Here is a 17,988-nt window from a genome sequence, read left to right as displayed (position 1 = left end):
ATGGCGCAGCACAAAGTGAAATTTCTGTCTGAAATTCCACGACTTCACCCAAACCCTTTTCTTTCTTTTTTTCGCGAATTTTCGGTGAAAATCATTCAAAACAATATCATTGCGATGTCTTCCTGCCTATCGTCCGCCATGCTTATTTTGAAGTCTCTCGAGATTTCCTGTGTTCACAGTCGAGACTCTGGTTGAAAATCTGTTCATGTGTGAGGTACTGTCTTTTTCACATCATGGCACACCACACACTATAGGAGCAAAACAGTTAAATCTAGGATTTTTTATTCTCATGTTTGTGGTCTATCTATTGTATTTTGAAAATCTTTGGTATGTACCCAGCATAAGGTTGCGGTTCTCTCGGTTGGTTGTGCATCTTTTTCTTCCACATTTCTTTTTTTTTGCACTTAACTTTCTGTTAACATGCTTGGATACAGCACTCTGTGAACAGCCAGCTTCTATGGCAATGAATGTTTGTGGCTTACTCTCCTTGTGAAGGGTGTCAATGATTGTCTTCTGGACAACTTTCACAACAGTCTTCTCCAGGATTTTGTAGCCTAGTGAACCAAACTGAGAGACCATTTTGAAGGCTCAAGAAACCTTTGCAGGTGTTTTGAGTTGATTAGCTGATTGGCATGTCACCATATTCTAATTTGTTAAAATGGTGAATTGGTGGGTTTTTGTTAAATGTGAGCCAAAATCATCACAAAAAAAGAACCAAAGACTTCAACTACTTCAGTCTGTGTGCACTGAACTTATTTAATACATGAGTTTCACAATATGAGTTGAATTACTGAAATAAATTAACTTTTCCATGACATTCTAATTTATTGAGATGCACCTGTATTTCAAATAAATGCTATACATATTGCAAACAGAATGCCTCAATGAATTTCTCTTCAATATAGAAAATAGGTTTGCTTATAAACCTTATAAAATATATATTAACTTTTTTCTCGTCTCTATTAAGTCGCTTATGCTTGATAAGGAAGCAGGTATTTCATCAAAAATATTGTAAAAGCAATAATATTGTGAAATATTACTGTAACAAAAAACCCACTATGTCCTGGTTTCACAGACCGGATTTAGGTTAAGCCTGGATAAACATGTTTTAGAAAAAAGCTTATTTGTGTGCATCTTGAGACAAAACAAAGGCGCGGAGATATTTTAAGATCTGTCAGTGAAAGTTCCTTTCAGTTAAAACCGCTCAGACTCAGCTCAGCTGCATTTTAGTCTGTGACTAGGCTTGAGTCTTGTCTGTGAAAACCGGGAATGTGGATATATTTTAAAATGTAATTTATTTCTGTGTCTGTAAAGTTGAATTTTCAGAAGCCATTACTCCAGTACCTTCAGTGTAACACAATCCTATAGATATCATTCTGATATGCTTTTAATGTGCTAAGATTCTAATCATTCTAATTTGGGACTATGCTCTACCACTTGAGCTTGAATTAGTATTTCCTTGTCTGATGCTTTGTTTTAATATTAACTGCAACAAAACCTTCCAAATTCCTGTTTTCTTTCACATGATCTTGTGAAATAATGTGCCTGAGCTTGTCATGTTTCTTTAGAAAACGATTACAGACACTTCCCAAATTGAAGACTGGTTCACCAGCTTTCCTTGAAGAGGCAAGAGCGCTAATTGCTACATTTAGCTCACGCCACAATGGCCTCTGTGTGGGAGGGTACTGTGATAACCTAATAAGAACTCGGCACAGTGTTTTGATAGATTATGACATACGTAAGTGCCCTTTGGGATGGTGCCAACACTAGGCCCCATCCTAAAAAGAGCTCTCTAGTGAGTGCTGATGATTGTTCTGAAATAGAGTGAAGAGCGTCTCTCAGAAAGATAAGGCATGACATCCATTAACTTCATTTAATGGCATTCACTCTCATTAAGCATCGATACATGGCTTTGTCGTGATGATGATCTTTTTCTCAGGGATGGTCCTGCTGTCCGTTGGAATAGAACACTTAACCTATTTTAAGCAATAAGGATGGTTTGGCAAAATTATAAAATGCATGTTTTGAAATGTTAAATATTGGATTAGACTATTAGATATACAAATAGCCTACATTTATTAGATTAGACCAAAGAATGACCAACGATTCCTTATTGAAACTCTTGCGGGGCAGAAAGGTGTGAGTCTGTGGGATATATCTCATTTTGTCCTCTAAACAATATGTAGCATTTTATCTGTATTGATTTAGGGTTTAGAGGTGAACTTCCTGGCTGGCAGTGTTCTCTGTCTACAGCCAGGATCGCTCTTGGGACTCAGGCCAACACTCATCGACCCATTAACAACAGTTTATGCCAAAGACTCATGTTTTAGCCACTAGGTAGAGAGCATTAAACGAAGTGAAGTGCTTTCATGGGAAGAGAGGGGAAATAAGTCTCACGTGGTAATGGATGGGATGACTATAGAGTGTTTTTCGGGACAATGAGGGTGTGTCCTCGTGTTGCACAGCTGTATGTTTTGTTTGACACGGCTGATGATGTACAAGCAGTCTCTTTATACTCGAAATGAAGTGGCTTTGCTTTATTTTAGCAGTGTTGTGTTGTCGTGGGCTCACAGGAGTCGGGGGCTGGCTTTGATTGTTTATTTATAGTTACTGTATGCATTAAATGTCTCCAAAGTAACGGAGATATCGCCTCCTACACGACACGTGCAAAAAAAAGAGCGTTGAGTGCCACCGAGCAGTGATGACAACATGCAATCTCCAGAGCAGAGAACGCTACCTAATCTCATTACGCTCCCTCTCTCCTGCAAAACCACGAGCTGTTTTCATCAGTGCTGGGATTATTTATAGACTGTAGGTGCGAGCTTGTATATTCCAAAGGCCTCCACCGATGCTTAGATGCCTGCGTAACCAGAGAGGAACGAGAACAGATGTTCCCATCACAATCGAAAGGACCATTTCTGTGGCTGAACTATAATATAAATAGACATGGAATAAATAAATTTAGCCTATGATTTGTGCGAACTGGGTACTTAGTGCATTTAGTAATGTGAGCAATAGACGTAGGTGTGTGTTTACACCTGTTGTGATTAACAGTTTGGATAGAATGTGATACTACAATGCTTAAAAATGCTGCAAAATAACCAGATCAAGCCTAATGGTGGATCGAAATAAAAGTTGATTTCTGGTTTACTACATTGAGTGGTTTAATTAATGATGGCTTTGAAATAGACTACTGTTTGAAAGTTTGGAATGAGATTTTTTTGTAAGGACGTCTCTTATGCTTACCAAGGCTGCATTTATTTGATCAAAAAATTCAGTAAAAGCAGTAATATTTAAAAAATATTATATACATTTTAAAATGTAATTTATTTATGTGAAAATGATTTCTGGAGTAATGGCTGCTGAAAATTCAGCTTTACCATCACAATAAATAACATTTTAAAATGCATTAATGCATATATTAATAAAATATAATGTAATAATATTTCACAGTATTACTTCATTTATTCATTACAAATAAATTAAGCCTTTTGTTGCATATAAGAGATGTATTTCAAAACATTTTAAAAATCTTAATTATTCCAAACCTTTGACTGGTAGTGCATACAACGATTATGATCAGGAATGAGCTATACTGAGAAATATTAAACCTAAAATGATATTACAAAAATGGTGTTGATAAATGTGTAAATGGTGTTCATAGATGTACAAAACATTCTTTGCTGCTTTTCTGGGCTGTGTTAATGCTGTATCTTGTCAATATGGGCACTGAATTAAAAGTGAAGCAAGTCTAGACTGTAGATACAGTTTAAGCTAACTAGACACACTCTTTCTTCTCTCTTCCTGTAGATTGAGGACATCATCACACGCCTCCAAGATGAAACTGAAGGTGTGCCCGTCAGAACGGTCAAGAGCTTCCTGTCCAAGATTCCCAGCGTTGTTACAGGTAAACTGGCAGAAGTGGGACAGTTTGTGTCTAAACTGGTATGTGATTTGATAGACCTTAACTATGTGGGTTTTTCAATGGCTGTTGCTATCATACAGTATGTGTGTTTTTCTCTTATTATTAGCGTTCATACATGAATGAATAATATATTATGTAAGCTAAAGTGTTTCATAATAGGTTCACACTAGTCTTCATCTGATGTGAATGTATTTTAATTTAAATAAATAGATATTTATTTACAGTTAGGGTAGCGGGAGTTGAGAGGGCACCTTTTTAAAATAGCAGTTTTCTTATTTCAGTTAATGATGCTTTCAAAAATAAGTTCTTCAAAGTTATATCAGTGTCAGTGCTGCTAAAATATGTACAGGGTTGTGTTTAGTTGCTGTTTGCCAGGGAATTTCATAGATCAGAGGGTGGATCAGGAGCCCTACGCCCCTGTGCTCTCCACCGATCCTACGAACCACTTTCACAGATTCACTGATTCCTTTAGTGTGTGATAAGGGATGCTAGAAGAACAGTTAATTGTCCTTTAATGGATGCCTTCAGGCCCTCATGCGGATAACTAATGTGAAAGTCATGACATTTGCCAAGTATGGTAACCCATACCCATACCAACTGTGATGATTCTGATTTTCATCAGGGCTTTGAGAAGTGAATGTAATTTATGCATACATTTGCATGTGAAAATAAGGTGGTATGTTTCCATGTTTTAAACTTTAGGTTCTGACATTGTTCAGTGGATGATGAAGAACCTTATCATAGATGATCCTGGTAGGTGTTGATATGAAGAAAGATACACGTCTTATTGATGAATGTGAATTGCTTTCATGCATTCATTTCTGTATTTACAGCGGAGGCCATTCACATCGGCAGCCTGATTGCCGCCCAAGGCTACATATTCCCCATCTCTGATCACGTTCTCACCCTCAAGGATGATGGGACGTTATACCGCTTTCAGGTGAGCTTATCCATCTACCATCAACCAAATGAAAGTCACGTGGATTGTATCCTGGCAGCTGTGGTTTCCAGGATGTGATCTTGTTTCACTTCAGCACTGATGAGATTCTGAATCTACTGTGGAAATCACACCTAAGACACACTATGAAGAAGCTCCACTGACCTTTACACCTACTGAGCAAATAGGACAGTGTTTGATCAGTGCAGCGGCCTTTATTAAGCCCTTCTCTATACGGGCAGTACATTACTGAGATTTATTTAGCATACTATATATATGCACAACCTGAAAGAAATTAGTACTTTTATTCAGCAAGGATGCATTTTGCCTCAAATGGATCAGTAAGACAGTTTAGTGTAAAAATGTCTTTTTCAAATAAATTCTGTTCTTTTGATCTTAAAAAAATGTTTCATGGTTTATACAAAAAATATGATGCAGCACTGTTTTCAAAATAGAAATAATAAGAAATGTTTTCTTGAGCTGCAAATCAATATTAGAATGATTTCTGAAGGATCATGTGGTACTATAAATTTTAAAATATATTCCATTGGAAAACAGTTATTTAAAAAAAAAATTATAATACTGTATTTACAGTATTTTTTGATCAAATAAATGCAGCCATGGTGAGACTTGTTTAAAAAACATTCATATAAACCTCAGACTTTTGAACAGTAGTGTGTTATGTTTATTGTTTATTGCTATACTTTTACAGTCTGTCATTTCATTTGGAAATGATTGCAACACTGAACAGATTCTCTTCAGACAAAGATATCTGTAATACCTGGATAAAGCTATCAATTTGCATTCCCATTCATCTCAACGGCAGTAGCTCAGCTGGAGCTTGACAGTGTGATTTGAAATCTGCTATCTTTACTCATAAACACTCACTGATCCACCATGTTTACCATGTCAATCTGGAATTCGTCTTTAAAGTGCCCTCCAAAAAAAAAAAAAAATCACTCACATGCAATCATCTCCTAAAATACAGTGAAATGTAAGGTGCATGTGTAATGGTTATGCATCAGTATTCCATTACAGTACTAAAGAATCATGTTTAATTAATATAGTCTCAACATCAACCTCCAAACCAACTGTAATTTATCCAGAGTTTTATAAGAAAAGTCAAATTCTCAAATAATGGCATTAGGCTATCTTTCCAACAAGCCACAGTATCAATGAATAAATCTGAGCTTCTTTTGTACATTCATTAATTACTCAGGAGGGAATTAGAGTTTCTGTTTCTCTGGAGTATGGCTCATCAGCTCATTGCCTGACGATAATGATCTCAATGCACCATCATTTGCTTCGTGCCGCCTGCAGTCATTTCGACTGGCTCCAGAAGCGCAAGAGAGTTAGTTACAAATGTTGTTAATAGCTCTTATAACATAAATATGTTCATATAATAACTGCACGGCACAGAATCATTTCAGCTATTGCTTTGGCTAGTAAGAAGGAGGCAGACTCTGTATCTAAATTTGCCCTAACCCTAACCCTAACACCCCCACTCCCCACTATCCAACACTGCATTTAGTATGACAGCATTGCTTGATTTCAAACATTTTTATTAACAGAAACTGTATATTAAGGTAATTAACCACGAGTCATTTTGTAATACCAGAATACTTCTAAGGATATTATTATGCACCAATATTCTACAAGTATACAAGTAAATTTAGGCATCATAACATTTTTTATAGACCGTTTCATCGGGCGCACACGCCTGGCCCGAAGTTAACTTCCGGTCTGTGTTTGTTTATTAGTCTGGCTATGGCACCGTCTACAAATGCTGTTTAAGTTGAGGTGATGAGTAGACTGAAGTTGGGCTCAGGTGGTTGTGCTGTGGGATGTGTTTCCCATACATTTATGTCTATAGTATAAAAAAGGAATTTCATGGTGAGATGTGCTAAATATTACATTTAACAGTGTTATTAAATGAGCAGTGTATTTACAGAAATGAGCAGCATGACTAAATGTATTTTGGCTTGAATAAGTTTGTTCATACTCCAAACTCTGCCTACTCAATTTTCCAATTGTACAAAAGTAGTGAGTAGTGATCTCTCTCCTTCTCACCCAGGCTCCATACTTTTGGCCCTCTAATTGCTGGGAGCCAGAGAACACAGACTACGGTAAGAGATGGACCCTGCTGGGCAGACTCAAAGTGACGCAAGAGCACACAGAGCTTTACCGTAGATGCTTTTTCAGAGAGCTCACATAACTCATAATGTCCCAGAGATGCTGGACGCCCCATGTTCAACCCACAGTCTGCTTTCAAAAGAGTTATTCCGGGTTGGACAGGTGAACAGTCAGACTGCAGAGCATTAGCATGTACAGTATGACATATGTATGACAATTTGTTGACTGTAGGCAGATGTTCACTCATGGTCAATGGTGACTTATTCATAGTTCCTACTTTCTGTAAACTGGCCAAGCAGAGACGATAGATGCAGAGGAAAATACTAAATCCCATCAAGGGCTTACACTGGATGTGTGTGCTTGTGTAGGGCTAGGATTAAACATGACTGTTGATAAGGCCAAGTCTCTTATGGCCTCTTGTCTGTTTTCTCTATCCTCTGTCTGTCTCTGTCTCTCTCTCTGTTGCCTGTCACAGCCATCTATCTGTGCAAGCGGACCATGCAGAACAAGACTCGGCTGGAGCTGGCGGACTATGAGGCGGTAAGTGACCCACTGCGATGACAGTCGACAGAGAAAATAGAAGCAAATGGAAATAAATTTAAGGAACATAATCAATATATATGGGCTAATATGCAGCAAAAGCATCCCAGTTCGGATTCTCACAGGTATTAACAGATACGTCTCATTATATTATACCTGAAAACAACAATTGTGAGCCCTTATCATTGAGAATTAAAGGTGAAGTATGCAATTTTTTAAATGATACTTTCTGTTGTCCTTGCTTAATGTGCAGAGGTACAGTAACTATAAAAAAAAACATTTAGTTCTGAACTTTTTGTTGTTGTTTTTGTTCTTGAAAAGTCACTTGACGTAGCCCTTCACTAGTGACTATCCTGAGCTGGGACGTCAAAGTCAGCATGCTTTATGCTTTCCAAAAATATTGGTCACTTGTAAAACTGATATTATACTATAAAGAAAAAAATCTATGTACTATTTATAATTTATTTATATAAAAGAAAGAAAACAAATAAGAAATGTTACAGGAAAATATATATTTTTTTATTTTTTAAATGTAAAATCTTAGGTAAAAGTTTGGGTTTGTTACATTAAAAAATGTTCTGAAGTTTCTTTTGCTCACCAAGGCTGCAATTGATTAATCAGATTACAGTTAAAAACCATAATATTATGAGTTATCATTACAATATGAAATAACAGTTTTATATTTTATTTCTTTCTTTCACTCGGTTATCTTTGTTTCTCTCATTCAGGAGAATCTAGCGAGACTACAAAGGGCTTTTGCCAGAAAGTGGGAGTTCATCTTCATGCAGGCTGAGGCACAGGTCAAGTAAGTGCTGTTGTCAGGACAACTACGCAAACACTAGCTCTCACTCGTACCTGCTCTCTTCTCTGTTGAAGACACATCTACCCTTTGTTTTCAGCCCACATACATTCACGCAAAGACATACTGTATATACTCAAGCTCTCATTATGATATGATAATATTGCTGAAGTGCAGTTGTTAGGGGCAAGATGTATTTGCATGCGCGTTTGATTTGGAGTGGTCCTCAGTGATTAAAGCAGTCTGTCGCTCTTTAAACATCGGCTGAAGAGCCTCATCTGATGGCCGAGGGCTGCAAACACAAGTCAGTCCTGCTCTGATTTTTGATCATCGGTCTGTCTCCATCATCACACTGTCTGCAGTACCCTTTTTATGACGAAAACCCCAATTTTGGGGAGAGCAAGAACAGAAGAGAAAGCGAGATGAATGAAAGTGTCTCAGGGCTCAAAAGCAGAATCAGTGAGAGACAGAGGAGTGATGCAGCAAATGTCAGTTACGTAAGAGTGAAGCGGCAGGAATGGAAATGAATAAGCTATGCTCGCAGGCAGGTTGCAACTTTGATGAGCGCAAGGGCTTTGCTCTTTGTCTGTTTTAACGTGTGAGGCAAGACGAGTGTGTGTGTGGATTGGGAAGGTTTCTTGCTCTTTGTTTAATATTAATGTCTTTGTGTTTCTTTGATTTTGTAGGATCGACAGGAAAAAAGACAAAACGGAGAGAAAGATTCTGGATAGTCAAGAGAGAGCCTTCTGGGATGTTCATCGTCCCGTGGTGTGTGAGGGGTGGATCCAGCGTGGGACGGGTTTCTGTGTTTGCATCTTGTTTGAATTCAATAGATCAAATTTGCTTACTGTAAAAATGGAAATACTTAATGTTTGGAAAATCTACACCATCAAATCTGCACTGTTCTCCACTGGTCCTTCAGATTTGAGCAAATGTGTGTGTTTCATACGGAAAACTTTTTTTTTTTTTTTATCTTGTAATATTTTTAGGACATTTCAGTACATTAAACTATTCTGTAACACTTTAAAATAATGTTTAATATTTAAACTAGTAATGAACAGCATTCGTTAATTTAACTTATAGCATGATTGTAGTGGAAAATGTACTTATCAACAATTTTTTATATGGCTGATTTACAAGTGGTTGTGATTCACAGCCTGGGTGTGTTAACACCACAGAGATGGACATCAGGAAGTGTCGTCGCCTGAAGAATCCTCAAAGGGTGAAAAAGGTGCTTATGCTCTATAAGTGTGCGTGCTTTATGTACAGAGGGTGTCTGATTGTATTGTGACCCATCTCCCTCTCCGTCTCTGTGTCGCAGTCAGTGTACGGGGTAGTGGATGACACACAGACTCAGAGTCCTGTACACATACCCTCACTGCAGAGCAACAAGGGCACCAGAGAGGACGTAGAGAAAGAGGTGTGTGCGAGCGAGGGTGTGAATTTGATTCCTGACAGCCTCACAGGGCTATTAATGTTTAGCTCAGTCACTCAGATGCTCAAGTAGAGATGCAGTGAGTAACGCTATTCTTCCTCTTTCAGATTCTGTTCTTGAACACTCAGTTGGATCGACACTGTATGAAAATGTCCAAAGTCGCTGACACGTAAGCTCTCTTTCTTGATCTGTCCATGAAACTCAAATGTTTCTCAGCAAATATGAATGCTTGCAAATAATAATGGGTTAATTAAACCTCATCTCCCCCGTACCTATAACAAAAGTGTCCCTCAGGGTCAAAATGACCCGATGGCCAAAAATGACACTAATTAAATTGTTGGTCCAGAAAGCTTATATTGGTGCATTAAAAAAAAAATCTAAATATTTATGTAGGTTTTTCTATTATTTTTGTATTTATTTTTAATATTTATATATTACATTTGGGATGTTTATAAGAAACTAACAGCAAGTAAGCAATTTTTTTTTTTTACAGTATTTCAGCAAAAAAAAAAAAACATGCAGTTGTGCTGCATGTTTTTGATGAACTAAACAAAAGCAGGCTCATAAGAGTCATTGATTTGGGAACTGAATCACAGTAAGTTTCAATCTATAGATTCAGTGGCAGGGTTGCACTGCCAACAAATGAGTTGTGTGGGAAATTCTGTCAGAGTATTTTAGGACAGTGTACCGTTCACTTTGGCGGAGGAATAAATATGAGAAAACTCTTATCATTTGGTTCCAATAATGAAAAACAGACAAAAATACTTTTATACAATAATATGTAATATAAACATGATTTCAACTCATTTTTTGCAGATTGATGAGCTACACAGAGCAGTATCTTGACTATGACCCCTTTTTGACAATACCAGAGCCAGCTAACCCCTGGACCAGTGATGATGTCACATTCTGGGAACTAGAGGCCAGGTATGAAAACCTAAATATGACATATTTCTTTATAGATTCCTCTCTTCTGTGGTCTAGTTTTCATTAGATGAAAGGGAGAAGGGATTGGATGTCTGAATTTCTTTGTAACTGCTGCTGAGGAAATTAAGTTGCTAATTCTTTTAAAGTCGCATTTGTCAAGAAGTTCTTATCTGTTCTGTTGTCCAGCTTCTTTTTGGTTTTATTTTGAAAAACTCTTATCTCGGGATACAGAGAACGGTCAAAGCACTGCAAATGCGTGTACATATAATGTATGAGGACTGTAGAGCATTTTAGAGCATATTTCTGAATATCTCAAGTAGTTTTAAGTCCGCTGAAGTCCTTATGTTGTTTTGAATTCGATAAAACACAGCCCGTTCCTCCATCTCCACTTGCCTGAGCCGTTCTCACAGCTCCTCACAGATGCCCTGACGGGAATTAAGGAATACCTCCCACACACCCCCTCGTCCTAGTGTTTCATTTCTGTTTTTTTTTTCTTTACATCTGATCTCATTGTTGTCATTTAATTAAGCAAAAATGAGTTCGACTAATTTACCTTATCATATTAATTAACAGTTGCTGGAATTAGGTTTTCAAAATGATTAGCATTCCTGTGTTGGTTTTCATATTGTTACTTATTCAAACACTAATTTACAAGATATTATTAGACGTGATTAAGTGATCTTATGTACACACACACACACACACACAGTCTCTTTCTCTTTTTGTTTTCAGTCTCGTCTGGTTAATATGACAAACGATGGTTTGTTGTGTTGTCAAAGCATTAGCTGCTGTCAGTAGATCTTACAAAGAACAATGTAAGTTAAATAAATAAAATACTGTCGTTCTCTTTCTATCTCTCTGTCTCAGTAAGGACCCGAGTCAACAGCGAGTAAAGAAGTGGGCTTTCTCATTGGACGAGGCTTTAAAGGACCCAGTGGGCCGTGAGCAGTTTCTTAAATTCCTGGAGTCCGAATTCAGCTCCGAGAACCTGCTGTGAGCTTCCCATCGACGTATTCCTCTGTCCTCCGTTCATTTGCACTTCTGTGACATTTTCCCCCTCCTACTCATTCCTCTCTCTTAACCACCCACTCCACTTTTAATGACTCGCACAAAATGTAGCAGAACAGGACAAGCAAAAGGTCAGACCTCAAGCTTTAATATCACTGATGAGAAAGAGCGAGTAAATTCAATGACGGTACATGATCATTACAACCTCTAAAGCCTGATCGCTGATGCATTGTGATAAGTTACTGCAGACCTCGGGCGTCGTGGGGCAAATGAGGCAATGGTGGGCCCCAGGAGATGCCCAACCAGGACAGCGTGGCCCCGAAGGGAGCTGCAGAGATAACGCAGGTCACTGGAGCCGTAAAGTGACTGAGCAAGAGATAAAACGCTGCTTGTCTCAATCCATCTCTCATCTTTCTCTTTCTCTCGTATCTCCACGTATCCCCCAGCTAGGCATCTAATAGCCTCCGTGGGGGCTGTCTTATGTTTGCCAGTCTGTGAGGAGAGTGAAAGTGATGTGTCCTCTTGACTGCCTGACTCTCCCCTGAGCCCATTAGGGCCTAAACCACTTCTACACTGCAGAGATCTATAGAGCTACAGAGCAAGTATGATATGAGGGTAGAAGGAGTGACTGGGCGATTGCTTTCCTCTATCTCTGTCTATCTGTCACGACGAGTGCTGTGCCTGTACTGACTTCCATAATTAAACCAGTGTTTGTTACTGAGGAGTTTGGGAATGCAGTGATGTAAAGAGCGCCCAAAAGTAACACACACCAAGTGCTAATTGGGAGTGAAAATTAGCTTTAAGGACTGAACTTGGTTCAGATTGTTGGAATTATAATCTGGCCTTTAATCATTTGCCATACATTTTTACAAATGGCTAAAAATGTTTTTTTTTTTTTTATCACTATGTATTGGAACATTTATGCAATATTCCTCAAGTTGAGCCACAAAACATTTGAGGCAGAACAACAAAATCTGAGAACAAAATCATGCCATTGACCAGCATCAAAAATGTTGGTGTAGGAACAAAAATATATACACTATTATTCAAAAGTTTAGGGTTGGTAACATTTTTAAATGTTTTTTTCTCACCAAGATGCCTTTGAAAAAAATAAAAAAATAAATATGATAAAAATAAAAAAGTAATATTGTGAAAAATTATTACAATTTAAAATAAATGTTTTCTATTTTACTATATATTTAAAAATATTTATATTCCTATGATGGCAAAGTAAAATTTCAGCTGAATTACTCTTCATTGTCACAAGATCCTTCAGAAAAAAAGAAAAAAAAAGAAAATCTTATTATCAAAGGTTTTGTGGAAACCATTTTTCAGTATTCTTTGATAAATAGAAAGTTCAAACGGTGGTCTACATATTTAGAAAGTTTATTTTTACATTTTAACAATTACATCTGTTCAAATTTCTTTGATTTGCACCATCCTCCCATGGTGAATACTCTTTACAGCTGACATTTCTTAATGTTTTCTCCTTAGGTTCTGGTTGGCTGTGCAGGATCTGAAGTGCCGCCCCCTGCAGGAAGTGGCGGCTCGTGCTCAGGAGATCTGGCAGGAGTTTCTTGCTGAGGGAGCTCCCAGTGCCATCAATCTAGACTCACACAGCTACGAGCGCACCAGTCAGAATCTAAAAGACCCGGGCCGCTACAGCTTTGAAGATGCCCAGGTGAATAACTGTCACAGGAAGCACAGCTCAAGCACTGATGGCTTTTGTTCCTTTTAACAATTTCCACGTCTTTTCTGCATGTTTGGGGAAAATGATCTTACTTTAAGAACTAAATAGGAAGACATTTGTTAGTGTCTAATAACCATTGTGTAAACACATTTTCACAGATGATTGAAGGCTTTTAGGTTTTTGGATGGACGGAGAAGGTATGAAAGCTGCACTAAGAGACAAGTTGTGCCCAAGGCAGAATCTTTTTCATTTTTTGAAATGATGAAAGGAACTTGAGGGCTTTGGGCCATTCGGGGAGATTGATGCACAATAAAGCTGATGGATAATCTGTTCCTTGTCCTTGTCCTCACAGCTCTGTTCAAAAGAGTTTGCCTTATGGTTGCCTCTTTCATTTATCTACATTTACATAATTGATGAAAGAGACAGAATAACACGCATCACAATGCTCATAGCCAGAGTGAAGAAGTCTTTCTGGAATGATCAAATCCATTTTATTCCAGAAACTGTCACTACGTATCTAACTGCTTTCAGAAAATTCAAAGTAGAATAATTGAAGAAAGTGTTACAGAATCTGTGACATTATGGAGTCTGTCAAGATACTTGCTAGGAGTATGTTAAGTGAATAATGCTTAATTTGAAAATAATGTTTAAATAACGGCAAACATGCACCTTCATCTCCTTATGTAAAACATTATTTTGGCAGCATTGAATTGTCAATAATCCTGCTGCAAGATACATATTATCAGACATAGATTGTCTTTTCCAATGGGAGAACCTGCAGATTTATTCCTGTTTGCATATGTGAAGTCATAACTGAAAAGATAACGGAAGTAGGATCATGAGAACAGAAAGCCATTTTTCAGATTCTTGGCTCTTTCTCATTGCTTTGCAACAAGGCGCTATCCTTTCATCCAAGCAGCAAACTCACTGTCAGTCTGCAATGTTTTTTCTCTTTCAGGACCACATCTACAAGCTGATGAAGAGTGACAGCTACCCTCGTTTCCTGCGCTCCAATGCTTACCAGGACCTCCTGCTGGCCAGAAAGAAGGTTAGTCTCGATCTCAAATCTCCCTCTGCCGCGTGTAATGAAGCCGAATCATTTTAAACAATAAACAAAAGCTATTTTGTTTTCAGTATTCTTTTGCACAAACCATTCAGCCTAAAAACAAAAATCAGTGTGCCCCTGCAAGGGAAAAAACTGTGGAAAAACAAAAGATGCTGGTCATTTTCTGCCAGGACATTTTCTGTTAAAAGAATAGTTCTCCACAAAATGAAAGTTGAAAATGAACTTTTACTCACCCTCAGGTCATCTGAGATTGTTACTTCGGCGGGATAGATTTGAAGGGATTAATCAATACATCACTTGCTCACCAATGGATTCTCTGCAGTGAATGGGTGCCGTCAGAATGAGAGCCCAAACAGCAGATAAAAACATCATAATCCAAGTAATCAACACGACTCCAGTCCATCAGTTAATGTCTTGTAAAGTGAAAAGCTGTGTTTGTAAGAAACTAATCAAACATTGATAATCAGACAAGTTTTTTTTCTTCAAAACATTGCTTCCAGCTAAATTACTAGACTTCAATCTATTACATTGCTTTCTCCGGTGAAGATGGATCAGGAAAGAAATAGGCACATATCAAGCACTGTTTACAAGCAAAAACAACCCTGAACAAATATGTAGATGAATGGGATGGAGTTTTTTACAGGAGGGAGCATTTTTGTTATTGATGGCACCCATTCACTGTAGAGGATCCACTGGTGAACAAGTCATACAACGCAAAATTTCTCATTTTCAGCACATTTTTCTGAGTCAGTTCTTTCATAAGAGACAATATTGGTTTCTTTTTGCTAAAAACAGCAGTACTGAATTGAATCATTTGCTTTTCTTCGCTTGCAAATGAGTATTCAGTGTTCAGTTTGCACTTATTAAAACATACTAAGCCAACTTAATATGTACTTATCATCAAATGGCCTACTTACTCTACTGATGACTTGTAATGGTTAAACATGGGCACTTCAGTTCACTTCAGAGCCATTTTAAAGTCCAGTTGTCTCATCACCAGTTTGATTATTAAGAATAACACTAAATTTTATTTTTTTTAATCCCTCTACTTTTCTTCACTAACATGTTAACCTGGTTTTGTTCACTGTTTCTTCCCCATTCCCTTCCATTAACCTCTGCTCCACAGCCTGAGACTGAGCAAGGCCGACGCACATCCCTGGAGAAATTCACTCGCAGTGTGGTGAGTGGCCAAAAAAAAAAAAGACCATCGCCAGTACTTTTTTTTTTAATTTTAATTCAAAATCAGGTTTTCTGGAAGGTAATCAGACCAGAAGAAAATGGGATATTTTCTGAGAACCATAAAGGGTTCACAAGGATTTCGCAGTTGTAATTTCACTGGTCAGTAGTGTACATATGTGTACTATTTGTTATATTTGGAATTGCAGCTGCATATTATTAGTCAAATCCAAGACCACAATTTTTTAACTAGTACTCTTTAAAAGACCGCTTTTAATAATAACAACACAATTGTGTTTCAGGGCAAGTCTCTGACAAGTAAACGACTGACAGGCCTCATGCAGTCCTCCTGACAAGTCCTGCTGTTTGCAGTTTGTTGAGGTGGAAGGATTGTGGCCATGACGGACCACGTGTATGGACCACCCTCTCTCCAAAACCCACCCGAATACCGCACAGCTACCGACACTAGATGGCAGCATGCAATAAGTCCAAACGGCAACAGTGCTGTCATGTTTCTATTCAATCAGTAACTGGCTTTCAGTATACACGAATGTCAGATTTCCCAGCACCATCTAGAGAAACATTTTACGTTTGATACTTATAACCAAACTGCAGCAAGGACAGGACTGTCTCGCTGGATTACCGATTCAAAACATTCATCGTCAGATATGAAAACAAGGTGTGCTGAATTCAGTCCCGTATGTCAAATCTTCAGAGCATTCCAAAGGGCTTTCAGTGACTGTGTTCCCTCATTCCAGGTTTACACAGGACTTTTCATCATATGCGTTTTGTTGGACAGTCACTGAATATGAAGAATGAAAGTGGAAACGGAGGGGTTTGGAGAAGCACATTGTTATTACTCCTGCCATTCTGAAGAAAGTAGGATTATTTATTCCGTCTGCAGGCCGTGTTATACTCACCTACAGTATTAGCACATGCTACTTCTAATAGAGATGAGAAAATGATGAAGAGAAATACCTTTTAGACTCAGTTTTATTGAGGAATTAAAAAATATTGACCAGGAAAATAAAAAAGTATTAGTATTTCAGGATGATTCAGAGCACAGAATATTGCTTTTCCTGCTTGGTCAGTGTGTTTCCTGAACAGCTTTACAAAATCTCCAAATAACAACATTCAATTATTTGGTAGCATTTATGGAGGACCACTGTGTTACATAAAAGATCATAATTGTGACATTTCATAATTCTGAGAGAAAAAGTTTATAAATAAATATATATATATATATATATATATATATATATATATGCATATATATATATATATATATATATATATATATATATATATATATATATATATATATATAACAAAATGTCAAAATTATGAGTTGACAAAAATCATAATTATTACAAAAGTCAACTTTCCCCGTCATAATTATTTTTTATTTTATAATTATGATGTAGAATCTCAATTTTGAAACCAACACATTGGTCCTTGTTGACTATGTTTGTCTTTGCTTTAATGAATGGTATTGTAAATTCTGTGTAGAATGTAAGCACTTAATGTTTCTTTGTGTCAGTGTTTTGATTAATATGATGGTGATGATGATTTGCTCTGAGAACAGAGGATCACAGCCCTTCACTTTCAACATATCAACAGTAGACAATGTTTTTGTCGGATTCCTATCCATTAGAAAGGAGTTTGGACATTGAATAGCCTTCCAATCTGCATTTCTGTATTTTTAGCTTGCATCGTTTCCTGAAGCAGCATCACTGCCAGAAACACATAGACTTGTGTTGCTGGAAGACATGAATTCTCTCAGCTGTCTTTAGCCCACAAATGTAAACACAGACAAATGGCAGAGAGTCTCCTCTACACATTTTCAGGTAGTTGATTTGTTGACTCATAACTGTACATTAGGTTGAAATGGAATGTATAGACTTTACAGCAATCCTGGATATGGAAGATGCTGTTTAGAACGTGGAATATAACTTAGAGGCGCAAGTGCCATATTCAGCACAAAACTATGCATGGAATATATCTAAAGAGATTTATTGCTTTTAGGCTTTTTTTTTTTTTTTTTTTTGGATCCAGTAGATAATGGAAAGGAGGACCTGAGTCCTGAGACATTTAATAAACATTCAGAATGGAATGCTTTTTCATTTTTCTCTGCATGGACAGCATTTTGTGTCACGTATTTTTTCCTCAAACTGTTCATGATGGTCCATCAAACATGTTTAAATGTTGAACTTAACAATACACATATAGCTACATAAGAGACTTGTACTTCAATAAGCTAGATTTGACTTCAGTAAAGCCAGTGGGGAAGGATTTCATAATACTGAACCACAAACAGATCTGAATGACATTATAGAATAGATAGAGGGAGGA

At 37.4% G+C, this 17,988-nt stretch overlaps 1 protein-coding gene across 2 annotated transcripts in view; it reads left to right on the top strand.

Annotated features, from left to right (window-relative positions):
- Positions 1-16,874, top strand: part of LOC127938603 (regulator of G-protein signaling 6) — a 57,695-nt gene extending 40,821 nt beyond the window's left edge. Inside the window, exons 3-19 of one of the 2 annotated variants that reach the window (XR_008148748.1) lie at positions 3,811-3,907; positions 4,628-4,678; positions 4,759-4,865; positions 6,937-6,988; positions 7,471-7,535; positions 8,264-8,340; positions 9,021-9,102; positions 9,491-9,565; positions 9,656-9,754; positions 9,877-9,938; positions 10,586-10,696; positions 11,564-11,689; positions 13,199-13,385; positions 14,353-14,442; positions 15,587-15,640; positions 15,939-16,315; positions 16,395-16,874. Coding sequence is in view for 1 of the 2 variants with exons in the window: in XM_052535319.1 (XP_052391279.1) it covers positions 3,811-3,907; positions 4,628-4,678; positions 4,759-4,865; positions 6,937-6,988; positions 7,471-7,535; positions 8,264-8,340; positions 9,021-9,102; positions 9,491-9,565; positions 9,656-9,754; positions 9,877-9,938; positions 10,586-10,696; positions 11,564-11,689; positions 13,199-13,385; positions 14,353-14,442; positions 15,587-15,640; positions 15,939-15,989 (1,386 nt within the window). In the remaining variant the exon portion in view is untranslated. Of the gene's footprint in view, positions 1-3,810; positions 3,908-4,627; positions 4,679-4,758; positions 4,866-6,936; positions 6,989-7,470; positions 7,536-8,263; positions 8,341-9,020; positions 9,103-9,490; positions 9,566-9,655; positions 9,755-9,876; positions 9,939-10,585; positions 10,697-11,563; positions 11,690-13,198; positions 13,386-14,352; positions 14,443-15,586; positions 15,641-15,938 lie in introns of both variants that reach the window. The other variant, XM_052535319.1, reaches the window with a different exon arrangement.
- The last annotated feature ends 1,114 nt before the right edge of the window (positions 16,875-17,988 follow it).

This window comes from Carassius gibelio, chromosome A20, assembly GCF_023724105.1.
Source record: "Carassius gibelio isolate Cgi1373 ecotype wild population from Czech Republic chromosome A20, carGib1.2-hapl.c, whole genome shotgun sequence".
NCBI lineage: Eukaryota > Metazoa > Chordata > Actinopteri > Cypriniformes > Cyprinidae > Carassius > Carassius gibelio.
This window is presented reverse-complemented; position numbering and strand designations above follow the sequence as displayed.